The sequence below is a fragment of the Metopolophium dirhodum genome, chromosome 3 (assembly GCF_019925205.1).
Source record: "Metopolophium dirhodum isolate CAU chromosome 3, ASM1992520v1, whole genome shotgun sequence".
NCBI lineage: Eukaryota > Metazoa > Arthropoda > Insecta > Hemiptera > Aphididae > Metopolophium > Metopolophium dirhodum.
The window spans coordinates 28,850,150-28,864,109 of NC_083562.1; the positions used below are offsets into that span (position 1 = coordinate 28,850,150).

At 30.0% G+C, this 13,960-nt stretch overlaps 1 protein-coding gene across 4 annotated transcripts in view; it reads right to left on the reverse strand.

Moving 5' to 3' along the window:
• Positions 1-230: 230 nt before the first annotated feature.
• The window catches only part of LOC132940980 (coiled-coil and C2 domain-containing protein 2A), a 30,725-nt gene continuing 16,995 nt past the window's right edge, over positions 231-13,960 (reverse strand). For 2 of the 4 annotated variants that reach the window (XM_061008819.1, XM_061008820.1), the window contains exons 20-26: positions 11,291-11,486; positions 8,984-9,136; positions 7,956-8,121; positions 6,778-6,899; positions 5,251-5,529; positions 3,895-4,278; positions 231-1,874 (exon numbers count right to left, since the gene is read on the reverse strand). In XM_061008819.1, the coding sequence (XP_060864802.1) occupies positions 1,686-1,874; positions 3,895-4,278; positions 5,251-5,529; positions 6,778-6,899; positions 7,956-8,121; positions 8,984-9,136; positions 11,291-11,486 (1,489 nt within the window). In that variant the 3' untranslated portion in view covers positions 231-1,685. Of the gene's footprint in view, positions 1,875-3,894; positions 4,279-5,250; positions 5,530-6,777; positions 6,900-7,955; positions 8,122-8,983; positions 9,137-11,290; positions 11,487-13,960 lie in introns of those variants that run through there. The other 2 variants (XM_061008822.1, XM_061008821.1) reach the window with 2 other exon arrangements.

Here is a 13,960-nt window from a genome sequence, read left to right on the forward strand (position 1 = left end):
AAATACTCTGAATAATATTTAGTTTGGGATATTAAATCAAAATTATTGTATGTTGACCTTCAAACAGCATATGAGTTAAAAAAGTAATTACGATAAAAATATGATTTTTTCCAAAAACGTTCTTTTGTACCTATAACTACTAAAAATTATTGAAAAGAAATATTTTCAAAAACGTTAATGTTTTCTGAATTAATGAGTGTCTTGCGTTAAAAGGATCATCCCGTAGGTAGTATAATATCATGTTATATATACCTTATCGACGGTTTTTTTTTTATGGATGCACGTGAATGTATTTATAATTATATTAATTCGAATAATCACGCAAACGTCAGCGCGAATATTGCAGTTTATATTTTTTTATTTATTTTTAATCAGATCAGTTTTTCCCCTCCAAATACCATATATAATAGAGCTTTTTACAGATTTGCGCACTTATATATAGGTACGTCGATTGATATCATGCTATATAATTTTAAACTTCATTCTGGTATCGCTAAATGAATAACCTATAGTAGAAGATAAATTAAACGCGTATTATCGGTACCTATACATATAGCCATATAGAATTAAACGTAGGTATCTAACGAGGCGAGAGACAAAGTCAAATTTTTTTTCTCTCTCGAAGAAACTTCTGTCTTTCCGTCATCATATTTGTGTAAGTATATGCAAATTTAAAAAGATTTTTTTTTTTTTTAATTGATCTTGAGCCCGGCAGCTGAGGCCATTAGCTATTTTTAGTTTTACTGTAGGTTATTAAGTCGGTAGGGGGAGGAACACGTGTGTGTTTTTGTTTGGCAGAATTTTTGATTGGACACCCGTAGGTATCTGCCATGCCCGGGTGGGGGGATGGCGGCACTTGTTCTCCGGACACCGTGACTTGCACGGAGAAAAATGCCGCCCAATGGTCGAGGATCGAACTCGGACCGGCTGTGCCGAATCCGTCGCGTTAGACCGCTCGGCCACCTCGTCCCCCTTAAAAAGATTAACCCCAAGACATACCGAAATAAAATCGTGTTGTATATAAGGGAGAATTCATCTAAAAGTCATCGCTTATTAACTATTATAATTAATATGGATATCGATGAATAATATATTATAGTCCTATCGTTTCGTGAATTAAATCGTTTGTACAAGTTAGAACTGTTGAACATTTACTATAAGTTATAACGTTCTAACTCGTATACATATATATATGTAAAAAAAACAATATTTTTGACAAAAAAATGGTTTATTATTCTATTAAATAAAAAAAAAAAATTGTATATTTAATCTTCCACATAATGTAATTGCCGTGAAAACCAAGAAATTATAAATTATTATTAATAATTAAATACTTAAACTTTCTATTATTTAAAATATAAGTTTTATATAGATAATTTATCTCCACACATATTTTGTTTCAAATATTTTGAATTACAGAATATATTAAACTTCAATATGATAGGGGGGCCCTATGATCGGGGGGAGCCGCGAACCCCTGAAGTGGATTATCGTGTGCCAATGGGTGATGATCTTGCCCACTCCCAGGGGGTTGGTGAGGCCCTAGTGGCCTCGTACTTTATACTTTTGTTTGAGCAATGAACATGCAACATAATTATTCGATTAGTTATAAATATAAGTCACAATATTGTCTTTATATTATATATATTAATGTTATGATAATGATTTTCGAACTGTAAGTGCGATCAACGCCTGGGTTGCAGAGACGCCAGGTAGATCCAAACAGACAATACTTGATTCGGGTACGGGTGCACATAAACGGCTAGCGCGAACTCCACCAGCGGACTTTCATTAAGGTGCATGCCCGTCGACTGTATGGCGTCTACTAATACTTCGGTGTTGCTGTACGGTCTGTTGATGGGAAAACCACACATCTGCAACAATATATACACAAGCGTGACGTTATATAATATGATACCTATATGAACTATTAAAAATAAACATAATAAAATAGGTAGGTACACAATCTGGTGCAAAAATCCTAAAACATTTAAGGGCAGCGAAGTCTCCACAATATTTCAGCTTGATATAAACAAGAAGATTTTTGAACGGAAGTATAAAAAATTTAGGAAGTCCTAAGTGATGTGATGTGGATGACTATTATGTACTATTAAGTACTATCAAAATGAAAAGTTAGAAGGCCAAAAATAAAAAATTTCAATCAAACAAAATGTAATTGATGACATTTTAGCAAGAGAACGTAGGTATATTTACTTTTTCATATCAATATTAATAATTACCGAAGTATAATAAATCATAAACGGTTCAAATTACTTAAGAGGATGTCAGCGCTCTATTTGTTTTCTCTCTCTGACCTTGAAAATCTACATTTAGCAAAACTAACACTGTGTTCTTAAATTTAATATTACAATTAACTCACCTATCAAAGCTTAAATTAATTATATCTGTGTCCATACGTTGGTTTTTTATGATATTTTAGTTTTTATGCAAGATATATGCGAGCGTGTAAGTTATTACAGTTTAAAAATGTTTATAAATTGTATAAAAATTAAAATGTTGTAAAAAACCAACGTAGGTTAAAGTTTCTCAGCTTAAATAGTTTGATAATAAGTGAATTCGCTCTAGTATTAAAAGTAACAACACACGGTTGATTCTGCTAAACATAAATGAATATACATAAATTTGCAGTGTTGCACGTGCAGGGTCAGCGAGAGAAAACAAATGGCGCGCTGACATTGTCTTCTATTAAGAAACTAAGGCTGAACACCACACTTTAAATACAATTTAGCACGAACTAAACAATTCTGCGATAAAAACCAGTTATACAAGATAAACGTAGAGCCCGTTTCTAGCAAAAATACGAACAATGTTCGATAATACGTCTTGTTTCCGCCAAGATGTAATTTATTTTTGAAAAGAAATTACACCAAATATTTTGTGTGCATCATGTAACAGCACGATTGATCAAGAATACAACAATATCATGTGTGTAGATTATAGAACAATAAAAATTATCTGAAACGGCTCGACCGATTTAAATGAACCTCTCATAGCCTCATGCACTCTGCAGTTTGCACTTATGTGGACGCTCATCGCCGTTGTCCTCGTTCCAAACTTCCGAAGTAGTCGGATAGCCTACCAGGGCGGCTGAGTTACACTAACTGCAGCAAGTTACACCCAAAAGAAGTTGAACAATCACAATTTTTTTTAAGAGTTGTCATTTTTTACGGATCACGAAGTAGTTTTAAAGATTGAAGTTGACAAAACTAATATATTATGAACATTATTATGTAGGATGTTATTAATTATTATTATGTTAATTGGAAATATAGCTGCATTTCATACAAATATAAGTCCAAGTAATTTAAGTCAATTATTTTTTAAACAAATCATATTATAACGATCTTATTAAAACATTTTTAAATTATTGTAAATTTGTATAAGTCACTGCATCCAAACCACACAATTTTGTATTTTGAAAAAAGTTTCTCGTTCCGAATACACTCAATATTTGTATCAACTTACGTTAAGTAGTAAAAGTTTATAATACGCAGTTAATTATTACAAATCAACGCACAAAATAATCATCGAATAGATGATGCTTGTTTTTAATTAAATATTTAAAGCTAACAAAATATACAAATTTAATATTAAAATAATTTTAGTGATTTTTCTTTAAGCCCCGTGACACCAAGGTGTTTTTACATTTATATTTATTTACGTACCTGAATATGAAAATCTTACCGGCACTTAATTTTTTTTTTTAACTTTGATTACAAATGTTTAGCACGTGACCCAAAAAAGATTCTCCGCCCCCGCACTATTTATATCATAGTCTACCCGACCGCCTCCTGGGCCTTGATAAATATTTAACAAACTGCAGTAATATGGCCCGAGTACATATATAGTGGATCTGTCAAATATGCGCTGCACCTTGTGGGAGACGAGCAAGTGCTGCAACTCGGCCAGGTAACCGTTCTCCGCAGCGGTGGCGGCCGTGTATCCGCCATTCCACGTCTCCCGCTCCAGGTTTGGAAGGATTTTTCGCAGCACCGATACGCAATATCTATTCCAGACGGTCTTGGACTTGACCCGCCACTTCATCAGCGCGTTCCGCAACGTCGTCTCCAGCTTTTCCTGAAGAAGGCGGGCGTCCGCGATGGCCGGCGGCGTGTAGTCCACCGTGTCCGGCTGCACGGAACCCGCCACGGTGGGCGCAGCCTGGTACCGGCCGAAAGCCGGGTTCCAGTCCCGGGTCTGCGTCACGTCCCACCGGGTCCTGGGAACCGATTTTTCGTACTGTACGTTCAGCCAGATCTATATGCATATGTTATAACATGGGTACTTGGTAGACATAGGAGCATTATATATCATCATATATATTGTGTAGGTACGCGCAGATAACCGATTTCAATTAAATAATATTGTAGTAAAAATGTTCCGACGTTCAACATCAGCATCTCATCTAATAGAAGAGTGAATCTAGTCGGTGCATTTTTTGAGAGGCCAAAATCGAAAATGCCCACAATAGTTTTAGAATGCGATATAAAAAAAAAAAGAAAGAAAAATGGAAACTTTTGAACAAAACAAATTTTTGACAAAACCAATTTCATTTTTTGGTGTAACTCAAAAACTAATAATCGAATCGAGGAAACTTCAAATTTTCACTAAATATTTTTAATAGTACTTTTCACTTGTGGTAAAATTTTCAAAATATTTTTACTCTCGATCTATAATCATAGTCCATTTTTCGAATTTTGTAAATTTTTTTAATAGAAGTTCAAAAATATTAAATATACATAAGCACGATTATTTTTTGTTATATGCATTTAAATTTCAAATTTTGACAAGATTCAAAATCCCGAAAATATGCAAATGATTTTGCAGTTATAAATTCATAAAAAATGTTCTGTTCATAGCTAACATTAGACATTTTAATAAAAGATTCCTCGCAAGTTTTTCTACATTACACGAAAAAAATTTACTTGAAAATTACGCTATTTATTATTTAGTCATGAGATATTTTTTATTTTTTTATTTTTAGTTATTAAGTTGGATTTTTTATATAAGTATACTAAATGAAACCCGTCGCAGAATCGTTTTTCACTTTCAATAATTTTTCATTGAATTCAACTCGAATACACCCATTACAATGACATACTCGACAATTACTGTACAGAAGAGCCGCGGTACCCAATTTTCCACCTTTTTTAATGTTCATTTTTAGGTTTAAAAGAACCAATGACTACCTAGTCATAAAACTTATAATCAATATATATAGATACTCACATTTTCAGCGTTCATCAGACAGTACGCTTCCTGTACGGGTGAAAAGCTGTCACACGTAGAGTACTTCTGACCAGTGAGCGGGTCCCAGACGTCGTACACAGGGCTGGAGCCCGATTGGTCAGGCACAGGGCACGATGTCAGCACGTAAGCAGCCTCACCCCGGGACACGCCGGTGCCCAGCAGCAGCCAAGAGCGGATGTTTAACTTGGCGAAGTAACAGCATAGCAATAGACCGTGGTCGACACCGGAACCTCCACCGAACAGTAAGCCCAACAGTTGCTGAAACAGTCAACAGAAAGATATTACAACTGCCTATGCATAATATTATAACTAGGTCCAAACGGGTTGTTCAACCATATAAGTTTTTCCGACTGATCCGAACGTAATTTATCCGTTAGAGAGAGGACGTTAAAAACCTTGACAATTTAATGCAAGGTCCCTTAGAAGTTTCATTAACGTAAGTTCAAAAATATTAAAGATAGATAAGCAAAATTATCATTTATATTTTATATGCATTTGAAGTTCAAATTTTGAAAAATTTCGAACATTTTCAAACTATTTTTCAGTTAGAAATTCATAAAAGTTTTTTCTTTCATAGCTAACAATTAGGACGGTAAACCCTAGACACTTGAAGTTTTCACCAAATGTTAAGGTGACCATTTTCCATACATGGTAACATTTTTACATTTTCCATGTTATCATATTCTTTGAATAAAATTTAACATATCTATATTGACAATATTATATAGATACCTCAATTGAAAAAAAGTTACTTACAGCTAGTAAATTATAAATAAACGCGTTTGAAAATCAATGTGTCTTGATGGTTATAAATTATACAATATAAATGTCTGGTATTAAAGATCGGTAATGTAGCTTTACGACCTTCAATATCAGCTATAAAATTGTTTTATTTTTGAGTACTCGTGGTAAGAGTTTCAGCCGATGCACCACACAGCTGCAGCCTGCATTACGTTAAGTACATTTTTATTTTTCTCACATTTCGCACAGTCTATTAAAATAAGAAAAAAACTAAACGATGGTCGATGACAGACGAAGGAATAGTTATGAAAATAGCCACTGGAATTTTTTCAAATTTAATAAATAACCGATGACGGCAAATCGATAAATTAAAAAATATTAATCCTACCTATATAATGGGACTACGAATCTAAAATGTATCTAATAGAACTAACTGACTCTCGGAATTAGTAAGTTAATTGTTTACGGTGTTTGGCGTCGAAAACAGTACAAAGTTTTTAGTGAATATTGAGGAATAACGATTTTACCGATTATACTCGTACACACTTATGTTCGTTTTTCGATGCACACACTAACAATTAATTACCTTAATACCATCATATTAATTTTACTCTGGTATTTTTCTTAAAACACGATCGAGTGCAACCCCGGGAACCCTCAAAAAGTATTGCTGGGAAAAAAATATTAAATAACTAATATGCATAGAAAAAAATGATATGTATGATATGTATATATTATATTAATTATGTTTAGTACGATACTCACATCCCCCGTCAACCAGACATCAAATCGGCCGATGAGCAAAACGTTGCTGTTTACCACCGGTATGAGCGATACGAATCTGGCCACCATTTCGGCAGTGGTGTTTAGCACGTCCTCGGAGATCACTGGGAAAAACAACAAGTTACTTTGAGTGAAAAATATAAATAAAAAAATGGTCGCATGACATTAACAATATACATATAGATAAGTCGTAGGTGATAAGTTTGTAATTTTTCGATAAAAAAAATGGACTTAATTTTATTATTTTATTAGAATTTCAAGATAAGATGAGAAAACTCAGAGAACAATCTATTATAGTTCAATATTCTGTATCTATTATATATACGACTATATGTTGAATAAATAAATGTCCATAACAAATATTCTGCTCCAGTGTAAATCACCAGGATCCGAAATCATAAAAATTATCCTTAGAATAGTGTAATTGTACTGTATACATAGGTTGATGAGGGGACGCAAGGAAACTCGGTCCCACTACCTCTGACCTTGCTTAAAAGGCGTCTCCTTAAACTTATTCTTCTAAAAGTATGATAGTACGTTGAGAGTGAGGCCTTGCAGTTGAATCAAAATAATTTCTTCTTACTTCAAAATGGGTAATTATTTATTTTCCAAATGTTATTCTTTTAGATTTATTAGTACCTATACTTATCATTATACTAACGTATTTTTTTTTTAGTTTGATAAAAATGATTGGTCGGTGGAGCCTCCCCATTTGCGTGCAACATCTCTTGAAACAATATTTTATATTTAAGTAGGCGTTCAAAAACGTATGTGCAATTAAGTCCAAAGGAAAATATAATTGATGTTTTTTATTATTTATTTATTTTTTGTATGTTCAACGGACAAATGCCCTTTAACCAAATGTAAAGTATATAACAAAATTACAATCAATTTAATATTGAAAACTTGATATAGTTTATATTATAATAACCTATTCCTTACCTAATGATTTTTTGTATGGGTCATGGGAAAATTTTACATGAAACGCTTAAAATAAAATATAAATCACAAGAACCCTTTGTAATTTTGAGCCACATGCCCACATTAAACCCTGACTGTATAATACATACACCTACCAACTAGCTAGGTATTTAAAATTATAAACAAAAACTTTAAAAAAAATTAGTGTAGGGGATAATAAGTGTGTACCATGTACGTACCAGGGAGAGGTAACGGCCTAAAGAATCTGGTCACACAAACGGATTTACCGCTACAGTGTATCACCAAGGTTTTTACGGGCCTTCCGGGAAACTGTTTCGCTCCTTCTGCAGACCAATACTCTAAATATCTCTCAAAATTAAACGATTCACTGCAGTCCAACCTCTCCTGTAAATAATTAATAGTATAATATAACACAATACTTAAATACATGATACAACTTTATATTCTAAAAAAAAAAGAAAAGATTATATAATTAAAAAAGGTCAAAAGATAACGATAATAATTGCAATTATCTCAAGTTTCATGCAAAAGACTTTTCAATTACACTGATTAAAAAAGAAAAAAAAATTGAACGGTTTAATTAACGGGCGAGTGTACAAAATCTTTTTGTTACTCTTTAGATAGGCTGAGATTTTTAAGAGCTGTATTAATTAGGTAAAGAGCAAATTAAAAAAAATGTGTTTACGGATAAAAACAAAGTAATAAATATCTATACAGGAATCTATTAAAAGCATTAAATAACTGAATATATAATTTTCAAAAATAAAAATAAAAATAATGAATACATAAGTCATAAATGCAATATGTTTCTGACATATCCGTTTATACTTTATATAAGATATCTTAGTGGTACCATGTAAAAATAATAATTTTAACATACCAACACAATGGATTTGTTCGATTTTGTACCTAGTTGTTAAAAAGATAATAATATATTTGCATTAAAAATGATATGCAAATATGATGATATTGTATGGTTTGTGAAATAGTTTCAAAACCCTAAAATTGGTGCAATTTATAATAATAATAATAATAATAATGGAAAAGAAACTAGAAAATATCACAATAAGTATTGATGATCAAAATAATGTATTATATTATTACATTTTCTTCTTTTTACTACATTTAAACAAAAACAGAAGATTATTTTAAGAGCTATTGACAAATATTTTAAAATGGAATTATTAAATAGTAAATATATGAAAGTAAATATTTTATCATTCATTAGTTTGAAGATTTTACTTACCTTGATAGGTTCAGGATGGTGTAGTGGCGGCTGGACCATAATGAATAAGCTCAGAAAAGTTGAGTTCCTATAATGAGAGCTCTCAGAATTTGACACAAGTCTTTCATATCCCAAAAGGTGTCTAGGTGTGTTCATTTGGAATATTCCCTCGATCTAAAAATAATGTTAATAAAATAAAATAAATATACATATGTATAATATATTATGTGGATACTAGATACAATTTATACACATGCGTAGTTAATAGTATTTTTAGAATAAATTAAGATGGCATTAGTTATGCTGGCTCATAATAATTATTAACATTTGACATGGTAAATAAGAAGTTATTACATTTTTTTAATATTCTAGTGAGTGATATACTGAAATATAACTTTAACAAATTCCTACTTTAATTTTAATATTTTTGTTGAAAGTAAAAACCATTAAGAACAAACATAGGTCAATTAGACAACAATGATTTATTATAATTTATAACACACAAAACAACATATTTATTTAATCAAAACCATTAAAGTTCTCTATACCAAAATACACACTTTTATATTACGTAATTGCCCATTAAATGTTCATTAATATTTCACTGATTCAAATTTAAATTTACAATAAATTAGCAAAACACTCATTAAATATCATATAACTAATAGTAACATATAACAAAGTGATTGATAGATTTATAATTTTTCAAAAGCTTCTTTTTACAATATTAACGCTCATAACTTTATCATATCTTTCAGATGGTAGCCAATACTAATTTACTCAGTATATATTGTGGGGCCGGAGTGACGCAGTGGTCATACAGATGACTACGACTCATACAGTCATCGGTTCGATTTATAGCAAAGTGCAAAAAGTGTGTGTTGTTCTACGTGATCACCAATTTCCCGTGCTGTCGACCGGTTGTGTCATCCGGTTTCTAACTAGGTCCCACTCCACTTGGAATGAATACCGCACATGCCGCATGCCTACTTATGGATAAGGGGGGGTAGTATCATGCATAAAGTGATATATATATACATAGGTAAAGAGATCACATGATCTCCCTACTACCCACTTGTGATAAGCATTAAAAATAACCTTGAGGTCGTTTCAATGAATAAATACAGAAAAAAAAGAAGTATGTATTGTATTGAAAACTTTAAATTTAATTTTTGTTAAATTGTTAATTTATCACACAAAACCTGTTATAATTTCCATTTAACCATAAAATAATAAACAAAATTAGTTTCAATAAAGATATTTTAAACGCATTAAGTAGGACAGGCCACTAGGCCAGAGGCAAAAGATGTTTTTTTGTTTATAGGTATATTGTATAGGCGAGGACCAGATATTAAACAACTATTGCTAGAATTAAAATATAAAATTAGTAGTAACATCCAATTATGAATATTATAGATTGCTCACTACGGTCGCTCAGTCAATTGTTCTGGATAATAACACAAGGATTGCTAGTAAATTTAGCGTAGAGTATTTTGTACCATAGTGAGCAATCTATAGTATTCATAATCAATGGTAGTAACTATTACATGTCTTGAAAAATAATCTAAACTCAATGTGTTTAATGCTTGATCACAATATAAAGATACTTTAAAATAATATGTAAGTATAGAGAAACCAGATTTTATTGAACAGTCACAGGACCATCAAAAGTGTCTGTTCTAGACAAGTGTCTGTTGTAGTATTTTTTAGTCAAACTCACATTGTATCTAATTAATCAAAATATTATGTTTTTATAAAAAATCCAATAATAGAATGAATACATTTTACACATATTAAATATAAGTCATACATAATTATAAATATATGCAATTAGCGTCATTGTAGCATAGTATGTACATAGATCTGAAATTTATTATATTTGAGTATATTCTAGTATATGAAATGATACTAAGTTTGTTGTCTGTTTTTGAATGTCCAGGAGAAGATATTACTTCCTGTGTAACAAACAGGTTAAAATATACTATACTCTTTTCACCATAAGTTGATCCACTTTTGTTTTTTTGAGCACGCAGAGTATGGTGAAAACGATGTGACACAACAGTTCACTATGTATACACTATACACTGTGGTGTTTTGCGATGTGAAAGTGTAGAACTACCGTAAACCGTATTGTACTATTGTCACGTTTATCCCGTACTTTGCGTGCACAAAAACAAAATGGGTCAACTTACACATACAGTGTTTAGAATAAATATTTTTTTCCAGACTATCATTTTATCTGTTGACAGATGTGTCTATTACGTACAGTACACTACAGGTGTCCATTAAATCAGGCTTCACTGTACATTGAATATAATATTAACTAACTTGAGAGCTGTTGAATAATGCTGATATGGGTATAATGCAACTTCCTAACCAATGTCTCTCCAAACGTTGATGTATATTAGTTTCTCGGGTTCTACCATCTTCTAATATATCAATAACAATTTCATCATACATATTTATGTGAATGCAGTCATCAATAGGTTGTACATCGTTGGGGCATAAATCAACTGAATTTGATCTACAAGAAAAACAAATAAAACATTTGTTAAACATTAAATTACAAAATTTGTATTTAATTATTTGATTCAACAACCAAGTACCACTACCATGATATACATAATATTATACAACAGTAAACTTTAGTACGTTTTAGTTTTTACTAAAAAATTGTTGAGTAAAATTTTAATTTTAAATTATGTTGTAAGGATATATTTTTATGCATCAGGGTTTTTTTCAATAATAGTACTCGCTTTAATGTTGATATTATCATAAATTAATAATTTAACGTTTAAAATTTAAGTATACCTAAAAAATGCATTATAGAGAGTGCATTACAAAAATGGTGTAACACATACAAAAAAAAAAACATCATAACTTGTAAATTTAAAGTATATTTAATTTGGTTTTTAAAAATATGATCTACATTTTGGTTAAAATAATTAAATAATCAGGTTTATTTATGGTTTTGTGTGATACTCAAAAGATCAAATAACCTATCAAAATATTATAGGCATAAAATTGAAATAAAATTATACTTTTAATTTAACTTAGGTAATCAGTTACAGTTAATATATCACTATTCATTCATTTTTAATTTTTATAACTTTTTGCATCAAAAATTGAAATTTTACTACATTATATTCATACAATTTATTTATTACTATATTTACTAATCTTATTGTTTTTATGAATACTTAAAAAACTTGAAAGACAGCATACAGTTAGTAGCTAGTTTTAATACATATATATGAAGAGTATATACAGAGTGATCTTTTGAGTATACTAGCCCAATTTTTATGTTCAAATAATGCATGTTATATTCTAATTCTTTTTGGAATTTTTAAGTGCAGTTAATTTTTGAATAATTAGATTTTTCACAACAATTAAGGAGTGCCTATGTAATTACCAACTTTCGTTTTTCAAATGAGAACCTACATATTTTAATACAAATTGTGAATCAGATGATTTTTCTGAAAATGTTAATATACATGTTGTTATCAAAATGTAAACAAAAGGTTTCCTAGTTATTTTAATTTAAATACTAAGGATGATAGTCTATTAAACACTTTGTAAATTAATACGAGTTATTATAATTAAGTATACAATATAAAATATTACTTAATAATGAGTATTAATTACTACTTATTCATGTATACTCAGACAATTTTTTTATATTACAAAATGCTTATGAATTGATTTTGCACCCAATAATTTTCAAAACCAAATTAAATAATTTCTTTTTAATAGACTATTATCATTGAGTATAGATATCGATGCTTGATACTATTATCCTTGGTAATTAAAGTGGCCTAACTCGGAAACTTTTTATATAAATATCGATTACAATACGTTAACATTTACAGAAAAATCGAAGTATACAAAAATATCTTCTTTAACTATACTTTAAAATTCTAAAAATCAGAATTTTTAAATACCTATGCATAATTTAAACACAAAAATTGTGTGAGCATACTTAAAAAAGGTGGATAAGTGGATGTCGCTCTGCTGTACAGTAGGTTAAAAGTGGGTCACTGTAATGGATGGTGTTAAATTTGAATTCAATGATATAATATCATTGTATAAGAAAAACGATTCTGAGCAAAAACGTTCAGTCAGCCTATGATATTACCAAGTATATTTGATGATATTATTGTGAATAAAGTAATTTATATATAACTTATTTACGTGGAGCCTTGTTTTAAATTTTCAATCCTTAGCCATAAAAGTTAAACATTTTATACATTTTTAACTACAAAATAATTAATAAATTATAAATTTGATAAATGTTGTCAAAATTTGAACTTTAAATGCTTATAAAAAAAAATCGTGCCTATGTATTTTTAATATTTTTCAACTGCTATTAGAACGATATATCAGGAGCCTTATATTCAATTTTCACGCTTTTTTACATAACAAAAAATTTTTTATTGATATTTATAGAAAAAAAAACTAAAAAAATTGAAAATTCACAATGTCCGTATACCGCTCAAAAAGTCAAAATATTTTCAAAATTTTATGGTGTAAAGAAAATGCTAATATAAACATTCAGTGAAATTTTCAAGTATCTACAGTCATTCGTTTTTTAATTACAATAAAATAAGAAAATTGTTACATGAGAAATCGAGTGAATATCAAATGTTGTAAAAATATAAATTTCAGACGCTCATAAAAATTTAATTTAAGTTTCTTGTAGATATTTTATTTTTGATAAAGGTAGACAAACTTATGAGTAATCTTATATTAAATTTTCAAATCTTAGATTTAAAAAGAAAAATTTTTATGAATTCTCAACTCAAAATAATTTGCTAATTTTTGTGATTTTTCCGTATTTTGTCAAAATTTGAACTTTAAATGCTTAAAAATAAAAACTGAGACTAAGGATTTTTAATTTTTTTCATCTGTGTTTGAAACAATAACCTAGGAGCCTTCTATTAATTTTTCAAGCTTTTTTACTCAACAGATAAAATTGATATTTATAGAAAAAAAAACTAA